This window comes from Pygocentrus nattereri, chromosome 17 (genome assembly GCF_015220715.1).
Source record: "Pygocentrus nattereri isolate fPygNat1 chromosome 17, fPygNat1.pri, whole genome shotgun sequence".
Classification (NCBI taxonomy): domain Eukaryota; kingdom Metazoa; phylum Chordata; class Actinopteri; order Characiformes; family Serrasalmidae; genus Pygocentrus; species Pygocentrus nattereri.
In genome coordinates this window covers 24768816-24791339 of record NC_051227.1, presented here as the reverse complement: position 1 = coordinate 24791339, position 22524 = coordinate 24768816, and the positions used below count along the sequence as shown (strand labels likewise).

Below are 22524 nucleotides of genomic sequence, written 5' to 3'. Positions count from 1 at the left end.
GATCATTTAATCATCTTTATGTGAAGAGCTAAACTTGTATGTTTGGGGAATTGTAGTCTTTAAAGTACTTTAAATGCTCTCTCTTGGTTCTAGCTGTCATTTTCTTCAGACACATTTGTGCGGGCAGATGTGGCTGACTGGGGCATGAGCCTGACTGTTAGGGCCCCTAGTTCTGATAGAGGCCACACTGAGGGCCTGTGTGGAACCTTTGATGGACGTCCACTCAATGACTACCACAAGGAGGGAGGAGAGGCCGTGGAAGACAGCGCTTCTTTCATTAACACATGGAGGTGGGTAGGAGTTTTTGTTAACCATAGATTTAGGATCTTTCTTTCTTCCTTCCTTTCTTTCTTTCTTTCTTTCTTTCTTTCTAATTTAATAAATGATTAATTATTTAACTGGTGAACACAGTATGTTGTTAGTACGTTTTCCATTGACATTAGTCCATTACTGTATAGTTTGTAAAGAACCGCATCACATCAACATCACTGCACTTGCCTGGCTTAAATAGTCAAAGTTAATAAGGCATGAACTTTCATAAATTTATCTGTTTACAAAATGTTGCTGCCCTCTCTAAATTTGGCATTCAGTGTAAATCTTTTACTGGCTTTAACTGTAACTGTGAGCTTTTAAAAAGTATATTTGTAATTTGCTAGGATAACACCAAGCACCAGCCTTTTTGACAAGGTCCCACCCGATGAGGGCACCCAAAACACCCAGCGCTACTGCCAATGTAATCAGGAGCCCCGCCAGTCAGGCCTTAGAGCCCGACCTCAGTTTAGCCCCTCCTCTTGCTCTCATTTGGCCCACCTCCATTCTCCTTCCATCATCCCTGCTCTGGATGTCACGGCAGACTACATCAGCTATCAGACCGTCAAACAAGCCTCCTTCTCCTCAGCTTATCAGAGTCTAAGTCAGTCAGACCTGGAAGGCTTTACCTATTTTTTCCCTGAGGACCATGTGGTGTCTAACCAGCCTGAACTGTCCACACCAGCCTGGCCCACTGAATCTGGCCTGACGGAGCCAGCTGCCCGGCAACTCTGCAGGGGAGCCCTGCGGAACTCCACTGCTGGACTGGGTTGTGGTGATCTCCTGGTTGGAGTGATGGAGCATGCCCTGGAAATGTGTGTGCTGGACCTGCAGCTGAAGGATGACCAGGCCTGGCTGATAGGCACTGTGCCCCTGCTGGAGAATGAGTGTGAGAGGAGACTTGTGGAGGAGGTGGGAAGAAGGGAGGAGCTCCGCAGTATACTAACTTTCCTCAGGTGCCCCAACCTTTGTAGTGGCAATGGACAGTGCACTGAGCGAGGCTGCACATGCTTCCCTGGGTTTGGCTCGTATGACTGTAGCCACGTCTCTGGTGAGTGTAGAGGCAGGCAAATATTCTGTAAAAACAAGTAAACGCCCTCCTAGGTCCCCCAAACATGTATGCCTTAAAATGCCTTTTTCAGCATTTTGTTTACTTGATGTTCATAGCTGCTTGGAAACAGTTGTGATTCTAAACTTGCAATCAATACCACATTTGTATAAGTAGAAAAGGAAGTGGTTCATAATTTGAACTAGGTGAAAGCATACAGTCTTGTACTGCATAAAGAATGCAGAATGTAAATGTAATTCGTGGTATAACTAACTGTGTAATTTTATATGTAATTATGTTATAATGTACACTGCAATGTATGTAATGTAAATTGAATGTATAGAAAAATTCTAACAATCCCTTTAGAGCTGTAGGGGTTTAAAGGTAAGAAAAATGCAGTTATTTTATTTATTTATTTATTTATTTTAATCATCTCCAGTCATATGAAAATGTTTGGCACCCCTGGTCAAATTACATGTGTTATGAAAATAAGTTAACATGTTCCCTGCAGAAAACACACTTTGGCACATTTTAATGCACAATTACTGTTTCATTTACCACACTGGGGAAAAATGAAACATAAAAATGGCCTGTGCAAAACACATTTTAGATTTTATGTTTTATTCCAATGTTAAACATTGAAACAAGAGCTGAAATTTGCAGGAAAATGATGTTTAAGTTTATTCCCTGTTAAGATTGTGTAACTTGTTGTCATTTAAAATTAACAAAACATGTCATTTGACTGAGGGTGTTTTTTTTTCAGATGACTGTTTGAGACATTCTGTGTGCATATTGGGAAAGTAGAACAGCATTAGCAGTAGATATTTGTTTACCCACCACATTATATGTAATTACTGTCAGACTCATGTCAGTTTATGAAAGCTCTACTGGCATCTCTGGTACATGTCTTCTCTGTTTCATTTTTTTCAGATGAGACTTCAGAGATCACTGAGCTGGAGGGTGGAGGACTCTGTGATGTTAGACACAGCTCCTGCTCTACCGTCCGAGTTCTGGGACAGGGCTTCAGAAACGCTTTTGAACTGAAATGTGAGGTTATGAAGGAGAAGGTGAGATCTTTCTTCCCAGTGCATCCAGTTTGACTCAGACAAAACTTCTTTTTACAATTCTTAATGGATTATTTTTACAAATATCAGCCATGTGCATTTCAAAAGTTATTTGTACATCTCTTCATATGATTCAGTTATTAATTGTAATAATTATATTCACTGATTACAGTAAATGAGGACTGAAGTGGTAATGACACCTCTTGCAGAATCTGTATTATGTTTGCTGTTTGTACAGGTAGTAGATGGTGAGTGGTCACTTGGTGATTCTCTGATGGTTCCTGCATCGTTCCTCAGCTCTTCTGCATTAGAGTGTCAGCTCCCTGTAGAAGACATGCAGTCTGCTGATGGCCCACATCCACCAGTCACTCGCTGGCAAATCAAGGTGGGTCAGTGCTTTTAGAATAATGTCACTTAAAATACTGTCAAAAAACAGTAACCCTATAAGAGAAGAAAAACTTTTCCATTTCACCTCACACCCATGAGCCATTACATTAAAAGCACCTCCTTGTTTCTACGCTCACTGTCCATTTACTATTACAATACACACTTATTATATAGGTGCACTTTGTAGTTCTACAATTACAGACTGTAGTCCATCTGTTTCTCCGCATACTTTGTTACCCCCTTTTACCCTGTTCTTCAGTGGTCAGGACCTTCACAGAGCAGGCACTATTTGGGTGGTGGATCATTCTCAGCGTTGCAGTGACACTGACATGGTGGTGGTGTGTTCATGTGTGTTGCGCTGGTATGAGTGGATCAGACACAGAAGTGCTGCTGGAGTTTTTAAACACCTCAGTGTCACTGCTGGACTGGACTGCTGGACACCGTCCTGTGGGCAGCATCCAGTAACCACTGATGAAGGACTAGAGGATGACCAACACAAACTGTGCACAACAGATGAGTTACTGTCCCTGAGACATCTGCTAGGTGGAGCAACAAGGTAGGAGTGTCTAATAGAGTGGACAGTGAGTGGACAGGGTTTAAAAACTCCAGCAGCACTGCTGTGTCTGATCCACTCGTACCAGCACAAAGCAAACTAACACACCACCATGGTATTGTCAGTGTCAGTGGTGTCAGTGTCACTGCAGGGCCAAGAATGGTCCACCGCCCAAACTCTGTGGTGGTTCTGTGGGGGGCTTGACTATTGAAACAGTGAAAAAGAGGGGTAATAAAGTATACAGAGAAATAGATGACCTATATTTCAAAACACTGCTGACACAGCGCATGAGGCAGGGCATCCAGGCCATCACCAACTACAAGTTACCTCCACTTGCTTGTGACAGTGATGGCTCCCTTCCAGACGCACTTAATAACTTCTGTGCTCGGTTTGAGGCACAGAATGGCACGGCAGCGAAGAAAACCACACCTTCTCCAAGTGAACAGGTACTGTGTCTGTCCACAGCTGATGTGTGGAGAACTCTACACAGAGTCAACCCACGAAAAGCACCAGGCTCCAGAGAATGCGCAGAAAAGCTGGCTGATGTTCTCACAGACATATTCAACATCTCTCTGAGCACTGCAGTCGTTCCAATATGCTTCAAGTCCACCATCATCATCCCTGTGCTGAAGAAGTTTCCAGTGTCCTGCCTCAATGACTACTATCCTGTTGCCCTCAGTCCCATCATGATGAAGTGCTTCGAGAGGCTTGTCATGAGGCACATTAAAGACCAGCTTACTCCTTCACTGATCCACTACAGTTTGCGTATCATCCCATATTGCTCAACAGACAATGCCATCTCCACCACACTCCAGCTGGCTCTCACCCTGGACAATAAAGACACCTATGTCAGAATATTGTTCATAGACTTCAGTTCAGCATTCAACACCATCCTCCCTCAGCAGCTTATTGGAAAACTGAGCCTGCTGGGCCTGAACACCTCCCTCTGTAACTGGGTCCTGGATTTCCTGACTGAGAGACCTCAGTTAGTCAGGATAGGTAATAACACCTCCAGCACCACCATACTGAGCACCGGTACCCCTCAGGGCTGTGTGCTGAGTCCACTGCTGTTTACTCTGCTGACTCATGACTGTACTGCAAAGTACAGGTCAAATCACATCAAGTTTACTGATGACACGACTGTGGTGGGTCTGATCAGCAAGAATGATGAGTCAGCATACAGAGAAGAGGTGCAGCAGTTAGCGGACTAGTGTGGAACCAACAACCTGTCTCTGAATGTGGACAAAACTAAGGAAAACTAAGAGTTGTTGACTTCCGAAGAGTGTGAGGTGACACCCCCCACTTAACATCACTGGCTCTGCTGTGGAAATCATCAAGAGCACCAAGTTCCTTTGTGTCCACATCACAGAGAACCTCATCTGGTCCCACAACACCAACTCCATAGCCAAGAGAGCCCAGCAGTGCCTCTACTTCCTGCGGAGACTGAAGAAGGCTCATTTCCCCCTTCCCATCCTCACCATGTTCTACAGGGGGACTGTGGAAAGCATCCTGAGCAGCCGCATCATCACTTGGTTTGGAAATTGCACTGCCTCAGACCGCAAGACCCTGCAGCGTATAGTGAGGACAGCTGAGAAGATCGCTGGGGTCTCCCTCCCCTCCATCATGGACATAAAATAAGATAAGATAAGATGCCTTTATTGTCATTGCACAGTGTACAAAGAAATTGAGCAGAGGTCCAATGGCACTTTACACACAAAATAATTAAATATAAGGCAAAAATATATAAAGAAAATATTAAGAAAAATAGTATAAAAATCTTAAAAATAAAGAAAAATGACTATAAAACCATATATTCTAAACAGACTATAGACAAGTGAGGTAGCAGTTAGTTATTGCACATTCCTTGTTATTGCACATCTACACCACATGTTGTATCCAGAAAGCCACTAGCATTGTGAACGGCCCCATCCATCCCTCACACTGACCTTTTTCACTGCTGCCATCTGGCAGAAAGTACTGGAGCATCCATGCCACCACTGCCAGACTCTGCATTAGCTTTGTTCCTCAAGCAATTAGGTCTTTAAACTCACAAGGACTGAGCTGACACCCACCCCCCTCACACACATACTCCACACACACAACTCTTTTGGTGCTGTACTTGCACTATCTGGAACATTACTGCTACACTGTGTTTACACTGTTTTAGTACCTCGGTAGCTGCTGTGTTTATGTATGTCACCTGACTGCGAGATTCACGGATCACAGCATGTTAAATATCTCTGCACCTTATTCTCACTACCTCATGTCCAGAATGAGTGTTGTGTCGGTGCTGCACTGTCCTGTCTGTTTACTGTGTCTAATGTCTGTTTAATTTATCATATTTATTGTTTCTTGTTACATTTTATGTTTGCACACTATGTCTGCACGTTCGCACTTTGTTCTTTTCGTTCCTTGTTGCACCGTGTTGTTCCTGGAGGAACGTAATTTCACTCCACTGTGTCTTTGTACGTAGACAGAATGACAATAAAAGCCTCTTGACTTGACTTGACTATAGTCTGTAACTGTGAAACTACAAAGTGCACCTACATGGTAAGTGGAGCTGGTAAAATGGACAAAGACTGTAAAAACAAGGATTTAAAGGTTTAAGAATTTGTTAAATGTGATTTTAGATTTCTATTGATCAGTTCACCATGAAATGTTTACAAACTCTTATCCAAAGATAAAAAAAAAAATTAGAGTACTGAGATTTTTGGGTTTTGTTATGACAGTGACAGGAGTTGCTCCCGGTGTTTTTACAGGTTTCCAATGATGGCTACAGCTTCAGCAATGCCAAGATTCTTACTCTGTTTGATGGAACATGTCAAGAGTGCACACTCAGCGACGGGGTTCACTGCACTTTGAAGGTGTGTGTAGTTTATTGCTTTTAAGTTTGCTTTTTTAATCCTGTATGAAGTTACTATTGCATGTAAATTAAATGAATTTAAGAAACATTAATAATAAATCAAAAGAGCATAAAACCGGCCAGTATTGTGCTTAAAATGCTTTGAACTGGTCCTGTTGGCCAATGTTAGAAGTTAAATGTTTTCACAGAACTGATTCTAAGCCATTAAGTGTGTTTGCATTTTTGAGGCACCTACTGGAAACAATTTAGCACAGTTTGTGCTTTTTTGCTGTGTAGACCAAAGGCTTTGCATTGATCAGACAAAGCTGGCATTGTTCTTTTGACTTACAGTTGATGAACTCAAAATTTGAAGGCAAGCAGATGACTTACTTTTTAACTTTGAATCATTCTTTACAGAGCAGTAGTAGAGGGCTTTATTGGTATTCATCATTGTCATGGCCAACAGGAATGTTTTTACAGTGTTTTCTGCAATCAAAGATGAATAATTTAGTAAGCTTTTTTTTTTTACATCATGTGAAATGTCATGATGAATGGACCAATAGAAATTCTCAAAATTCACCTATGTATGTATGTAAAACCCACCCATCAGGAGGGTGGAGGAGCTGTATACATGCATACAGTATGGGTGGTACATGCATACAGTAGGGTGGTTGGTATAGTGTAGTGGTTAACACCTCTGGCTTCTACACTGTGGACTGGGGTTCAATCCTGTGGAGTTCTGTGTTCAACTCTGTTCCTTTTTTTGGGTATCTACAGGGACTTTTGTTTCTAGCAGTATCTGAGCTCAGGACTGTCTTTCTCTCTAACCCATTGGTAACTAGCAAAGATACTTTCTCTAGATAGACAAAGCACTTCTTGTAAGTTGCTCTGGATAAGACCGTCTGCTAAATGCTGTAAATGTAAATGTAAATGGTGGTTGTGTCTTGGTTTGTTTGTTTCACATCCTCAGAACAGAAGCTGTAACATTGATGGTCAGTGTTATGGAGAAGCCGAGCGCAGTCCCAGCAGCCTGTGCCTTACCTGTCGGCCTGAGCTTGCCAAATATACCTGGTCCATCAGTGAGAGTAAGGTCTAGAGACACAGTCTAATCTAAAAATGCTAGCCATGATTCTGTCTGACCACTGCTGTATGTACTCAGGGGCCACTCATCTCTATCAGTGTAACCTAAAGCTAGCATTTTTCATGCTCTTACAGTAATGGAATATTTAACAACACAGTTTCCTGAATTAAAGAGGAATGTCATTTACTCTCTCTCTAGTAATCTGGGGAGGTAGTCATGTAAAGCTTATGATTGTTTGCAATGGTTAATAATTAAGTGATCTTTGCATATATGCTTCTTGGCCCTGAACTCTGTTTAGCAGTGTAATCAACATCAAGACTTAAGTGTGCACAGTAATGTGCAGCTTTAGGATTCTCTCTTTATGTTCCAGAAAACGAGCCTCCAGTGTTCCACTCAGAGCAAACTTACCTGCGGACGTTTTACGGGGAAAACTTTGTGTACCAGTTTTTAGCCACTGACCCTGAAGGTTCTGCAGTTCTGTTTACACTGGTGTCAGGACCTAGAAGTGCAGTACTCTCTCCTGCTGGCTTGCTCATTTGGAAAGCTCTGTCATCCTCCCCTGTGACCTTTGAACTGGCCATAACAGATGACTGTAATGCAGAGACTCAGGCGGCAGTAGAGGTGAGTGAGGAAGGCACACTTGGTTTAGGTTTGCCATTTGGCTACTCAATTAGGTAAGCTGTATGATGAACAGTTGTTCTAGAAGACAATTTCCTTTAGATGCCTCTGGATCTGAGGGCATCTTATTTATCTCTTCAGATAATGTTTGAGGTTTTTTGTTTACAGTGATCATATAAAGCAGCCTAAACAAAGCAATTTCAATTAATATCTTCCATTTTCAACTAGAAAGCATTTTACTGTATTATTTTTTTAACATGCAAGATTTCATTTAACTTGACATTAAGACTGAAACTAGTCTGAGTGTTGTTTATCTGCTGTTTATGCTACTTATTGTGCATGTGTATATTTTTATAACTGTCATGACCACGAGGGGGTGCCGTGTGTCTTCCTGCAATATGAACGTATCTAAGCTTTCTACATTATTTCTGTCATGTCTAGTTTTAAAAGAATATCCTAGTGTTTGCTAATCAAATGTTCTAACTGCACATCTGTATTTCATTAACCACAATCACATCACATTTTACAATAATAAATTCTTTTCAGACCACAGAACAAAAGTCAGAGACCACCCATTATTTATTTAATTTCCAGTAAAACATGCCAGTAAGAACAAGAAGTTTTTCAGGAGTTCTTTCTGAGGAGATTAGATATAAGATAATCCACTTGCGTAAGGAAGAAGAAAGTCAAATGAAAATGTGGGAAAAACAGGACTTTCCGAAACTGGAGTTCAAAAACAGAGAAAATGGGACTCCTCTCAACAGTTCAATACCTGGAAAAAACCTGATGTTAATTGCATTTTGACTGGACGTCAAGTAAGTAAAAGAAGGGTGGTTTCTGGCTTTTACAGAGTACTGTCAGCATCTCTTGTGCTAAATGATCTCAGCCTTTGACTTGTGATTGCATAAAAACACTGCTCTTTGATTGACTGCTTTATCTGAGTAATATAACCGCATATCTCACAGGTTTCAGTTCGTCAGTGTGAGTGCCATCATGGAGCCTCCTGTGTTACCAACATTAACTTCCCTCCTGGCAGTGGAGAGTACCTATGTGTGTGCCCAGCTGGTCTAGAGGGAGAGAAATGTGAGACTGACAAGAATGACTGCAGATCTAACCCATGCTGGAGGGGTGAATGTGTAGATGGGCTGAATTCTTTCACATGTCGCTGCCCAGAGGGTTTCACCGGTAAATACATCTCAATCAAATCACTTTGCCTAAAAGAGACTGTGGCATATGTTCCTATAGCTTTAATGAATACATTTGTGGCTTCAGTTTAGTCATTTTGATGCTGTTCGTCTGGCAGGTGTGATATGTGAGGAGGACATTGATGAGTGTCTGTTAGCTCCATGTTTCCCTGGAGTGGCCTGTGAAAACACACTTGGGTCATTTAAGTGTGGACCCTGCCCTGACCACCTTAGTGGGGATGGAAGAAGCTGCAGCCGTAAGTTCCTTTCTCTTATCTCTCTCGTTAACCCTTGAGAAATCTGCAGTTTAAGCTCACTAAAGCCTCCAGTGTAAGCCTAAATCTATAGAGTTATTATTGTTATAACATTTTATTACACATTACAATTTAATCTTTAATAACCATTAATTACGCAGCTACACTACCTGCTCATCCAATGTTTCTTCCAAAATGAAGAGTATTTAAAAGGAGTGCTTATGAGCTCTGCTACTGATAATGGATGATTAGTTCTGGATCTCAAACGCCACTCCAGCTCATCCAACAGGTATTGGCTGGTGTTCCATCATTCTAGAGAATGCAACTCCACTGCCCCACAGCCCAGTGCTGGGGGGCTTCATACCCCCTAGCCTACGCTTTGCATTAGACCTGATGACCATCATATGCATCTGCTCCGTAGCATCCTGTTCTATTGTCTATTGTGCACCTTAATGCAGCCAAATTCACTAATAAGAAGGGGTGTCCACAAAATTTTGGACATAATTTTACATTTACATTCCAATGGGTTCCAGTCTGCCTTCTTTCTATTTGTTTTGATGTAAGAAAATGACAAGAACAGCAAACATGTGAAGATTTTTATTTTGTAACAAACACAAATATAGTATTGATGGTTTAGAATCTAATGATATAATACATAATATAGTAGATATGATTTTATTAATAATATAATGGACATAAATGTTCTACTTGTTTCATTGAATAAGATATAATTAACAAAAATTAATAAAATGTAAAAAGAGGTATTAAATGTGTTTACCATGGGGACCTAGCAGGCTTGTGAAAGAACACTGTGCACAAATACCACTTTGGTATCATGACCATTATTGCAGTCATTCTAATTAATGGAGCGTATTGTAACAGAACTCACTCATCCTGTTTTGAAAGGTAAATCGGGGCTTGATGTAGATAGAGAACACCTGGGAGCTGACAGGGGAATTAAGTTTGGACATTCTAAACCCAACCTTGGGCGAGGTAGGATAATAAACCTCAATACAAAACAATGGGAATATTACAAATGACCTAAAATTCTATTTTGTCAAAATATATTTTCATTATTGCGTTGATATTAAATGCTGATATTAAATGTCAGGAACGTCTGACAGTGTGTATATATATATATATATATATATATATATATATATATATATACATCGTTCTGCTTGCCTTCCATTCAATTTTTTTTCTATCTGCCTGCTCAGTAAATCAGAGCCCATGCTCCAATCAGCCCTGTGATCCAAGAGTCCAGTGCTTTGAGAGTGTGTATACATCTGCTGGCTACGTTTGTGGTCCCTGTCCCCCAGGACTCCATGGCAATGGGCAGACCTGCACCTCAAGATCAGCAAACAGTGAGTGGCAATAGCATAATGATGGAAAAGCATATGAAGGAGAGAGTGAAAGTGCTGTGAAAGTAGTTTGGACATGGTGGCTGATTTTGGAATTAAGTTTCAAAATAGTGTGATTCGATTAGCATTTCAGTTCATCAAGCTTGGCCTTCTGACCTTCAGTGTTTTGCAGGGCAAACACCAGGTACTAGAGAAAGAGACAGGCCTGAAGTCATTCCCCCCACTTCCTCCACTTCTCAGAAAGCTGCTGAACCTCCTGTGAGAGCTGAAAGACCAACCCCTAGCAAGAAGAGACCCTCACCCACTAACCGAAAAACCTCTTTAAGCAGTGCTGACCAGACTATCAACCATGCTAAAGCTTCTGAGACTGGAGAGCAGCTGCATGAGGAAGAATTTGTGCCTGCGTTGGTTGAGGATGGCAGGACTTGTGCAGACTCCCCCTGCTTCTCTGGTGTGGCTTGTGAGCCTACATCCACTGGACACTTCAAGTGTGGCCGCTGTCCCCATGGCTATAAGGGGGATGGAATCACCTGCAAAGGTTAGCGCTAACTCCTAAGGCTAACACAAATGCAGAAATCAGGGATTATCATAATATATGCAGTTTTAGTCACCAGCAGTATATGGTATTAACATGTAATTGACGGGGATATTTTACAGGGGTGCACTTATGTGAGACATGGGGACACTGACATTTTCTAACATCTTCATATACATATCTGCCAGTGCCAATACATAACCAGTTACAAAACGTAAAAATCTGGAGAACATCTATGCTCATTAGCATTAGCATTAGCACACAGAAGCAGGATGTTTATTTCTGTATAAAATGTAATACAATGCAGGCATTTTGGAACAGTAGCTCGGCATCACATAAACCTGAAGTACAATAAAAGTATCATCAAACATTGGTTTGAAATGTTAATCAAATCTAAACATCCATCCAGTGACAATAATTTTAAGTAATTAATGTTGATTTCAATATCATTCTGATATGATTGTGCATCCATAATGTTTGAATATGTGGCTGAGTTTGTCTTGTGTGCACAGCGGTATGTCGCTACCAGTGTGGTGAGAACATGGAGTGCACTCTTCCTAATACTTGCAGCTGCAAAGAAGGATACACTGGCTACAACTGCCACATTGGTGAGTCACATTCTACCCAACATTTTTCATAAACCTTTGCATGATACTCGCCTTTCAAACAAATGATGTTGATGATGTTGGCAGCTGTTTGTCGTCCTGACTGCAAGAACAGAGGGAAGTGTGTAAAGCCCAATGTCTGTGAGTGCCCTGCAGGATACAGTGGCCCAACCTGTGAGGAAGGTGAGCACTGTCATAGATAAATATTACTGTCTTAACTGTTACTTTTAAAACCTTACAACCGTTGAACTTAAACTGCATTAGGTGCATTATTCAGATATTAAGAGGACTTCCACTGATAGTTCACAAGGTCAGTAAAATTCAGTTGCTGAGACATACAAAGTCATTTAGAGTGGCTTAATGTGAAATGTTGCATTGTAGAACTATGTACCGACTCACATTTCATTACAATGTGTGACAGGAACCAGGCTCTACAACAAATAAAGCCATTTTATTGACTATCCAAAGTGATCAGTGAATCTATCTTCTGAGTTTTTTATGTAATGTTGTCAATGATAAAATAGTAAATCCAAAAAAAATAATAATTCTTTGTATACAGTTTTGCCACAACCCACAACACCCTGCCTGTCCACCATAGATATATATTAAGCCCTTTTTGCATGCCATTCTGGCATTGAAATGGACTCTTTTTTCAGTAATATAATCAAATAAAATAGTTTAATTCAAAATATAATTTCATTTGAATTAAAATGTTTTTTATTAAATTGTATAACAAATATTACAATTCAGAGCTGAACTGAGGGACCTCTGAAATAGGCAGAAATTTGACTTTATGGCTACTGTGAAAAGGGATTAAACATATATTTTAGCCCAAAACTATCACAAAATAATCTCACAGGGATTAGACATCATCCTCAGAACCATTTCGAATAATAACAAGGAAGCTTATACACTGTTAGAAATAAAGGTACCATGCAGGTACATGTTTCGTTCATCAAGGTACAAACAGTGTAAATGTTCCCTCAAAGGTACAACAGTGGTTTTCATTTCCAATTGTGTACTTTAAAGTTTTTCCTAGTGGAAAAGTAGACATTTGTATCTTTTTATAAACAAATTTTTTAAAACAGAACCATTTAATAAAAAGTCTGGAGGCGAGACGGGGTGTGTGGAGTCAGTACGTCTTAGAAAATATCATTTCAGTGGATTATAGTACAGTCATGTTCCATGAGTAAAGGTACTGAGATGTACCCCTGAGGGTACCACCACAGTGACAAGAGGGGTACTGCCCCAGTGACAGTGTTGTACCTTTTTTACTGAGAGTGTATAGGCAATAATCTCTTCAGACATCTGGTTCCTTTCACCACCACTGTGAACTACTACTGGCTCAAGACATTTCTCTACAGTGGTGCTTCCCATGTTACACCATTTTGATTGTCTATAATATATGTAATATATAATGACTTAATTGTGCAGAAATTTGGAAAAAATGTGGGAATTTTCTTAATTCTTTAATCTTACTATTCAGTAACTACTATAAATTATTTGGCAACTCAGATTTAAGTGTTGTACTTGTGAAAATGAACAATTTAAGGGTGGGCCCATGTATCATTCCTTGCAATTTAGGGGGTTAACCTTTATCACTTTTCTCCACTCTCTCCTCCTCCTGAACTCTTTGTCACAGCAACTATAGGTGTCACTATAAGTGTACAGATGTCCTTCCAAGAAGAAGAGGGATTTTTTTGTTATTTTTGTTCAAATACACTGCTACTTTTACAATAGACCACAAAAATGGGAAAAGGTCATTTAAGAAGCTGTGTTTGTAGCTGAAACTGTGTTATTGGTCTCCACTTTGTGTTTCAGTAAACTGTGATCCACCATGTGAAAATGAAGGCAGCTGTCTGTCCAGAAACCTGTGCACTTGCCCCTATGGCTATGTGGGGCCACGTTGTGAAATTAGTGAGTTTTTATGTGTCTCATAAATAACATCTTTCAGACAAAGAGATGCACTGAATTGGTTAATAATGCATCACACTATGAGATGCAGTTACTGAACAATACAAATCATTCCATTTTCTCAGCTGTTCTTAATGCTGTTCTGGTGTCTGTATGTGTACAGTGGTGTGTAACAGACACTGTGAGAATGGCGGGGAGTGTGTATCTCCTGACGTGTGTAAGTGTAAGCCAGGCTGGTATGGACCAACATGTAACTCAGGTACCTTCTCTCTTCTCTTCCCCAAGATGTGTTTCAGCACATTTTGGTGGGTTTAATTTACCCACACACTTGTTTTGCATTCCAGTCTAGGCTGCGTTCCAACAACATAATTGATTACGATCGTTTGCAATTTGTTTGTCTTACAGCTGATTGTAAGCCTGTGTGCCTGAACGGCGGCACCTGCATCAAGCCTAACATCTGTGCATGTCCCACTGGCTTTTATGGATCACAGTGCCAAATAGGTACAGCGCAAGAACATCTTGACTATTTAGAGTTAATTGGCCATTAGTTTAATCTAATATGTAAGTGACATAAGCATTTATCAGCAATGGTTATTAATGTGATAATGTACAATGATATGGGTAAACAAATTGTGTAAAGCTTTTCTTTGGTAATACAGTGACAATAGTTTACACAGCGTGTTGTGTTTGGTGTAAAGGGAAATGCGCCTAAATGTAATTTTTTCAGTATTGAATAGTGTTTTCACCCTTTTTTGCCTTCCATTCTTTTCATGAGACTTTCTCTTAGTTTTCCAAAGAAACCTGCAAGGACACATATCCACATATCCACAGCGCCAAAGCCCAGTCTTAGAATTTGGTTGCATTTTCTGCTTCTCGTGATCCAATTATTCCCAAACACATTCAATGATATTGAGCTTGGGACGATGGGGTGGTCACTTTCAGAACACCAGTAGTTTCTTTGTTTGTTTTACAATTTTTTTTTGTCTATTTTCTTTTCTCAGTGAGGGCTTCTTGACAGCTACACATCCTGTCAGACTGTTGGGAGTGCCATTTTCTCAAGTTTTAATCATTTTTTGGACACTTTGGACATTTTTTGAACATATTCCCTTGGCATCTCTCCTTCCTAATGCTAGCCGATTATCTTGTATCTGATGTCTTCAGAAAAATCTACTGAAAAATGACTAAATCAATAACTTGGCAGTAGAAGTTTTGACTGGAAATTTAATAAATAAAGATGGTCTCTGGCCTTTATTATATTTTCAATGTGTAACATTTTTATGAGTGACCAAACTGAAGTGGTGCACTGTATTCTGTGTTACAGCTGTGTGCAGCCCACCCTGCAAAAACCGCGGACAATGCATGAGAAACAACGTGTGCTCCTGTCCTGAAGGTTACACCGGCAAGAGATGCCAAAAAAGTGAGTTTGGTATTTACTGGAAGGCATGATATAGTGTTTAATATCTGGCAATTAACAAGCATAGACTGGTATAGTCTGGATTTCTGCTACCTTGAACTCTACTGTGACTTTTATCTGAACAGTCAGGAAATCAACTTGTTTTCTGATATCATTTTTATGGCTGGAAGGTCACATACACTATTTTACCCATGCACATGTAAAATCTTTATGTTTGTGTTTAGGTGTGTGTGATCCCATGTGCATGAACAAAGGAAAGTGTGTGGGTCCAAACACTTGTTCCTGTGCCTCTGGTTGGCGGGGGAACATCTGCAACATCCGTGAGTGAATTTTAATGTACAAAATATCCTCCTTTATTTAAAAACCTTGGCATCACTGTTTTCAATAATAATATAATAAATAATGTTGCTACAGGTACAAAAAAAGAAAATAAATGATATTTGTATTAAATAATGATGTATCCAGTGTGGTGAGCATAGCTGTACTTGATTCCTTAATGACTGAGAAAGCTGTAAAACATTGAGAATGAACTATAAAAGTAACATTCAGAATGTCTCATATTGGAAATGTGGTGATCAAATCTCAGATGTACAATTTATCAAGAAATGACAATAAATAAATAATTACTGTACAGTATTTATCATTTAATTACTCCTTGGCATTCCCAAAGAACTTGAAATATTGAAAGAAAGTCTTGAAAATCTCAAAATGTGGTGTGTAGCTTTTAGTAGTTCAATCTATGTTGTATAATTTGTCACTGAATCAAATGACAGCAATTCTTAACAGGATTCCAAACTTCTGAATGCCACTGTATGTTTGCCATGTTATGACATGTTTCAGTAGTGGTTTCACTTATTTTGAGCAACATTTTAAAACATTTTGAATTCTGTATGTGTATTAATAAATATATTAAACATAATGTGTGATCTCTGTTCTTTATATAGCGGTGTGCTTACAGAAATGTAAAAACGGGGGTGAGTGTGTGGGTCCCAATACCTGCCACTGTCCTGCTGGATGGGAGGGTTTGCAATGTCAGAATCGTAAGTCCAGTTAATGTCCTATTAATAGCTGACATCTAGTGCAGGATATTTAGTTCAAAGACTTGGAATTTTGATTGGAACTGGAAATGTTTTTGATAGATAATGACAAGTAAGGCTATTCCTGATTGAGATGCTTGAGATGTATGTGAATATGTGAGTGCATCAAAGAAACTAACAGTGGCATTGAATCTAATGGATTTTAATGAATGACGTAACTGCCTCAGCCATCTGCAAGAATAAGTGTCTCCATGGTGGAAGGTGTGTGCTGCCCAACTACTGCCACTGTCGCCCGGGGTACAGCGGGCCCACCTGTGCCACTAGAGTAAGCCAAGCTTCAGTTCATCACTCTTACTTGCAGCTTTGTGATAGATTTTTTGTGCATTCATATTAATCTAAAACATTGTTTTGATAATATGTGCTTCATATGTCTTGTTAAAATGCTGTGACTTTGACAGCTGAACATTAATTCTGCATTTTCAGACCAGATGATGAAAGAAGAGCAGGAGACCAGGCAGACTTGAGGAACTGGCTTTGATGAAGGTCCTGTCTGTGGTCTGCCTCAGAGAAACTATGAGCAGTTTAGTAGTGTGCGTATGAGGGTGTGTGTCATACAGACACTACCGGTCAAAAGTTGGAATTACTGTTTTTAAAAACCATGTTTGTTGCAGATTCATGCATTAAGTTATTGAAATATGATGCTAATATTCCAGGTTTCAAATGTGACAAAATCTCACTCATCAAATAAATAACAAGTAATGACTATATGGAAAACTTTGATTTTTGAATTATATTTTGATGTTTTTCAAAATCAGTAAAGTAAAAGTACATGAACTCATCACCTCATTATCTCTAATAATAATTTTTGCACATTTTTATGCACGGTTCCTGTTTATTTGCTGGATATAACTATAAAAAACATACAGTAAAACAAAAACTGTGCAAAAGTTATGGCACATTTAATATTTTTTGGGTTTTTTTTGTTTAAAATAATGTTCCCTGTAGAGGATGCGTTAATGTATTGTCACTTAGACAAAACATCAGTATAAATCAACAAAACATCATTTGACCAGAATTGTTCAAATTTTGCCAACAACTGCATGTTATTATTTAAGAACATTTGCAATTTGTCAGAACATTTTATTATTTCCAAAATACGGTACATTGGTGACTAGTTTTGGTGTCTAGTTTATAATATTTCACTCTAAACTGTAAAAGTTATTATCAAATAACAATTACTAATAAGACCAGTGATTCCAAACTTTTCAACGGTATAATAAACAGAAAATAAAAATTATTTCCTTCAGGATTTCCTGTTTTGGATCCTGTTCAGGATACCACACTGCTTACTGTTTCACTCTGGGACGTAGGGTTGCTGGAACTGAGTGCCTACAGAATGCTGTCTGACTCTCCACAAGTTTCTCTTATTGTCTGTTTTCAGCTAGTTTTGCCAGATTTCTTAACTTGGAGATTTGTAATGTCTTTAATCATATTTCACAAAGTGGAAATCTGCACTGTACAACCCAGAACTTGTTGAACATAGAACATGTACAACATAAGAGCTTTAAATTTATACAGGTTCGTTTCTTTCTACTGTATTTTACTGGCATATTTTGTTTCTATTTTGTAAAATCAGGTATAGAAAAATATGTTGAATGGTTAATGTGTATGTATATGATTCCTTGAAGTCTGTAAATTAATGTTTTTATTGGTTTCAAAATATACTGTTGACACTGGGTATATGTATATGTAACTCCTGTATCAGTATATATAAACTCCTATATCAGGAATTAAGTTGATGCTTACTAAAATAGAATAAAGTACAAAAACAACAATAGACACTGTTGATTATATTACATGTATATCTTTTATCGTTACTGTCAGGATAAAATGTATCTCCATTTTTTGTTATTTTGACATAATCTGAAATTGCCAGGTGCCCTTTATATTGTGTCAAAATTTAATGATGAACAGTCCAGTAGAAATGGTCCAAAATGCCTTGGAATAACTGTTGACTACCATGACAATTGAAGGAGGTTGTTCAGGTCCACCTTTTTTGGAGGTTTTATTCTGACAGTAATGATATAGCACATTAAAATTGGTCGATACACCTCCAAATGAACCTTCTCACACACACACTCACAGTCTCACAGTTTTTTAGTTACCATGAAGTACAAGAAATAATCAATTACACAGCGTATTTTGTAATAAGTCCAGTAAATGTAAACACATAAGCAAAACATCAGTCACATAGTCTAATGAACAAGCACAATCTAATAGCACCATTTCGAAGAGGCTTGAGTCCTGGTGTGTGAATGACTGTGCTGAGGTTAGAAGAGCTTTTTCCTCTCCTCACACTGGGGGCCGGAGAATGGAGCACGACAGCGACAGGTGTCAGGAGACACACACTTCCCCCCATTCAGACACGGCTTCTTGCACACGGCTGTGGGGGGAGAGGCAGCTGTTAAAATGTGTTACCCTGCCTGTGGCTGCTCTGAGATCTGTTTTGAATGGCTAAACGCAGCACCAATCCAGCAAAAATGTTCTGCCTTATATTTATGTGTGTTAGCATGGTGATAATAATGGAACCACCACCATAAGATTATTTAAAAGGCACATATCATAGAAAACCAAGGTTTTAAATAAAAGTTTGCAGCAGGACATAAACATTTTTCATAAGCTTCAAATTGTATTTATATTAAGCTACATATAACCTAGTTTTGAATTCATTGTTTTTGTGATGTCAAGAAAACCAACACATTCACATCTATCAGTCTCCTCAGTGTACAGCAGTTTAGCTCCACCCATTCACACTAAAGTCATAATGAAGTGTTTCAGCCTGGGCTGCTTTTTGAAGGAGGCACAATACAGGGAAGCCAGTCACAACAGAGATCATTTACACACAGTTGCGGGCAAAAGTTTAAAATATGTTAGTAAAAATGAGTTAACAACTCTACAAAGAACACACTTTCTCACATTTGACACAGATACTACATGTAGCTTCTGCAAAAGTTATGCCACGTTTTAGATTTTATGTTTTGTTTTTTCCAATATGCTAAATCAGCAAATAAATTGTGCCCAAAATGTGCAAAAAGATGCCATATTTAAATGCGTTTTCTGTAGAGGATGTACCTTATTTTCGCTTAGAAAATCTACCAAACATGTAATATGACAGGTTCAAACTTTTGCACACAATTGTACATCAGTCTGAAAGACATAGCAACAAATAACAAAAACAGCATGTTTCATTCTATAGGATTCTGTAGGTTGTTTGAAAATGCTCATGTAAGAATGAATTATGGTAGTTTTGGCTGACTGAGGAGCCCTTGGGCAGGCACCTAACCCCCAACTGCTCCCTGGGCACTGCAGATAGGGCTGCCCACTACTCCAGGCAAGTGTGCTCACTGCCCCCTAGTGTGTGTGTTCACTAGTGTGTATGTGGTTCACAGCATGGATGGGTTATATGTGGAGGTGAAATATCTCCGTTGTGGAACTAATAAGGGTCACATAATCTTAATCATAAAACTTAAAATGGACATCAGGGATAAAAATAAATACAAGAAAAACATAGAATATGGGCCTTTTAATGTACTTACACACAGTTACATTAATCAGTGATGTCATAGCAACAAGTAATTTAAGTAGGTTGGAATCATAGCTAGCTAACATCACAAGACATAGTGACTGTATACAGTCATTGTCAGAGGTTATGCTATGTTTATGTGATCTGACCTGTGTGACAGGCTCCCCCTAGCCATCCCTCTGGGCAGCTGCAGATTCCCGGAGCCACACAGCTGCCCCCATTCCTGCAGCCCTGTGGACAGATTGCTGTAGAAAAAAAAGAACACATGCTCAAAACATCATGCAGTTATTAATCACCCATCTGGACGAGTTCATTTGGACCTCATAATGAGGCATTCTGAGAAATTTCACCTCTAACTGTGGACTGTAAAAACTGCCAGAGGAGGAAGGTGCATCAGGGTTCATCACTAAAACTCATCACTCAAATTACAGTTAACTACATAAATTAAATGAAGTTGATTTATCCCTGTGTATATACATGCATGTGTGATTTGGATGCATTAGTAGATAACATCATCATACCCTCCTGACATCTGGAGCCAGTCCAGCTGGATGGACAGATGCACTTGGCTTCTCCATTCACAGCAATGCAGTCCCCACCATTCCAGCAGCCGCCATCACACATCACTGTTAAACGCAAACACTCAATTTACAATCCTATACACCCCCACCCCTTACCCTCTTACTGCTCCCCCACTCTCGTTTTTCTTATGTCTGCTGTAAATGATAAATCCCTCCCCTCAAACATTTCATTCCAAAATACTGTATATCCAACTGTAACATCTTGGGAAAAAGTTTTTTTGAAAGAACAGCAGCGGTTGTGAAATGAAAACACATTATTTTTTTCCAGTAAAAGTGATATTTATTGTAATACAGCTTTGATATTTCTTGTATGTGTAAGCCCACTCCCAGCAATGTATATCATGAAAAAGAAGACGTTCTTGGAAATGGAGACAAAATCCTTCATTTACAAATATACAGTAAACAGACAAACATTTGAAAAGTATTAGAAAAACCTAGCTTTAGATTAAGTGTCCAAATACCTTTGTGGCAGTATCTTCCCCCAAATCCTGGAGGACATCTGCATTTCCCAGGTCGAAGACATTCACCTCCGTTTTTACACTTCGGGTAGCAGTTTGCTGAAATCAACAAGCATTTCTGTTCAGTTTAGCTCCTTCTTAGAAAACATGTCAGTCTAAAAGAGAACATGATCACTGTACTTCACTGTAAACTGTTAAGCATGTTCCTCAGAGAGAATCACAATGGAAATCTGATGCATTTGTACATACACACACAAAAACCCCTGACCTCCCACATTCTTTAAATAAGTAAACAACATGGTAACTTCACCATACTGGCAGGTCTCTCCCTCATATCCCTGTGAGCAGAAGCAGGTGTTGTTTCGGATGCAGATTCCAGCGTGTTTACAGGGAGGATCACATACTGCTTTGACGTCGAAGACAAAAGGCAGGGAGACCCCACGGGGCGCATCTGACCGGCCTAGGCACACACCGGCCAACAAGGCCAGAGTGGCCAGCAGGAGCTGTGTCCGTAACAGGGTGGATGAATGGCTGAGCATGGTCAGGAACGGTCTCAAATGCACACTCACACAGGCAACTGAGAAGAGTGCAGCTCCTGGAGCTGTGAACTAGTCCCTGCATATTCCACCCCCCTCAACAGCACCCCTGCTGGACAGAGGAGAAAAGCACAAAGCAGCAGCTGGGAAAGTCTGAACAGAGAGAGAGGAAGACATAACAAAGAAGTGATGGTTATTTCCATCAAAAGTAAGACCCTGTATGTAGACCTACTGTTGGTGGGTTGGTAGAATGTGCATTTGTGTTCATGCTTCAATTTAAGATCCGTCCATCTCAGAGTCACATTATATAAATGATACTGTAATATAAATAATCCACAGACCATTTCATTAGAATTTAATGAAAAGATTCTTATACCTAAAATGAATGTAAAGGCTAACAGTGATGATACACTGTATATCTCTATGAGTTTCAGTCCACAAAAACAGGAGTGTAGTCATGAAACTCTCAGTCTCATTGTAAAGTATCACATTCCCAGATGTAAGGAAATGGTTTCTCCAGATGTGCACCAAATAATTCCCCCCAACCCAAGTACAACTTAATGTTTTCAGACCACTGCTGACCCATTTCCTTCTCTCAGTCAAAGACAAACTGTCTGCATCCAGCATTCTTACATCATGGATTAAAGAGCAGTTAACTGTTATAGAAAGTGTGATTCTTTCATCTCATAATGATCTATGACTACGACTATTTCCCAATAATCGTCATAGTTCTATAAAATCTTATTTGCAAACATAACTGCTGCAAAGTCTGCAAAGGCTTCAGTTTTCATTGTTGAGTGCAAAACACGATCTTTAACTACTGCCTGAAAAATCCACTGAGTGCACATATTAGTCTGTTCACAAATGTTGTGTCAAAGCAGACAGAATGACTGTATATAGATAATCATCCATCCTGGAAATGGTTATAACCACTGGCTGTTGCTTCAGGGCTCCTATAAAGTAGAACTAGAATAGGTATTTCTCTTAACACTGGCAGAGGAAGTGTGGAACTTAATGGCATCAACAGATGTGCATAGTCGTTTCCTCAAAAGACATGCAATGTACTGCATTTGAGCCTGTAAATAGATGGCCCACTAACACAGCTATGGCCATATTAAAGGGTCCATATCATGGAAAACTGGATTTTTGCCACTTGT

The 22524-nt window shown here is 39.5% G+C and overlaps 2 protein-coding genes across 2 annotated transcripts in view; one reads left to right on the top strand and one right to left on the bottom strand.

Annotated features, from left to right (window-relative positions):
* The window catches only part of vwde (von Willebrand factor D and EGF domains), a 29369-nt gene extending 12330 nt beyond the window's left edge, over window positions 1-17039 (top strand). The window contains exons 11-32 of the mRNA XM_017696730.2: window positions 94-290; window positions 657-1360; window positions 2288-2424; window positions 2660-2806; window positions 6121-6225; window positions 7174-7288; window positions 7655-7905; window positions 8868-9087; window positions 9206-9343; window positions 10247-10333; window positions 10561-10707; window positions 10877-11242; window positions 11752-11847; window positions 11932-12027; window positions 13666-13761; window positions 13922-14017; window positions 14164-14259; window positions 15080-15175; window positions 15397-15492; window positions 16117-16212; window positions 16437-16534; window positions 16693-17039. Coding sequence (XP_017552219.2) covers window positions 94-290; window positions 657-1360; window positions 2288-2424; window positions 2660-2806; window positions 6121-6225; window positions 7174-7288; window positions 7655-7905; window positions 8868-9087; window positions 9206-9343; window positions 10247-10333; window positions 10561-10707; window positions 10877-11242; window positions 11752-11847; window positions 11932-12027; window positions 13666-13761; window positions 13922-14017; window positions 14164-14259; window positions 15080-15175; window positions 15397-15492; window positions 16117-16212; window positions 16437-16534; window positions 16693-16701 — 3489 coding nt within the window. The 3' untranslated portion in view covers window positions 16702-17039. The remainder of the gene's footprint in view (window positions 1-93; window positions 291-656; window positions 1361-2287; window positions 2425-2659; window positions 2807-6120; window positions 6226-7173; window positions 7289-7654; window positions 7906-8867; window positions 9088-9205; window positions 9344-10246; window positions 10334-10560; window positions 10708-10876; window positions 11243-11751; window positions 11848-11931; window positions 12028-13665; window positions 13762-13921; window positions 14018-14163; window positions 14260-15079; window positions 15176-15396; window positions 15493-16116; window positions 16213-16436; window positions 16535-16692) is intronic.
* Window positions 17040-17896: 857 nt separating this feature from the next.
* LOC108426917 (von Willebrand factor D and EGF domains) lies at window positions 17897-21388 on the bottom strand. Its single transcript, XM_017696731.2, has 5 exons — window positions 21142-21388; window positions 20835-20930; window positions 20314-20418; window positions 19942-20037; window positions 17897-18652 (listed from the first exon to the last, which is right to left on the bottom strand). Exons 1-5 carry the CDS (start codon window positions 21368-21370, stop codon window positions 18540-18542), a joined length of 639 nt encoding a protein of 212 aa, XP_017552220.1. The 5' UTR covers window positions 21371-21388; the 3' UTR covers window positions 17897-18539.
* Between the last annotated feature and the right edge of the window lie 1136 nt (window positions 21389-22524).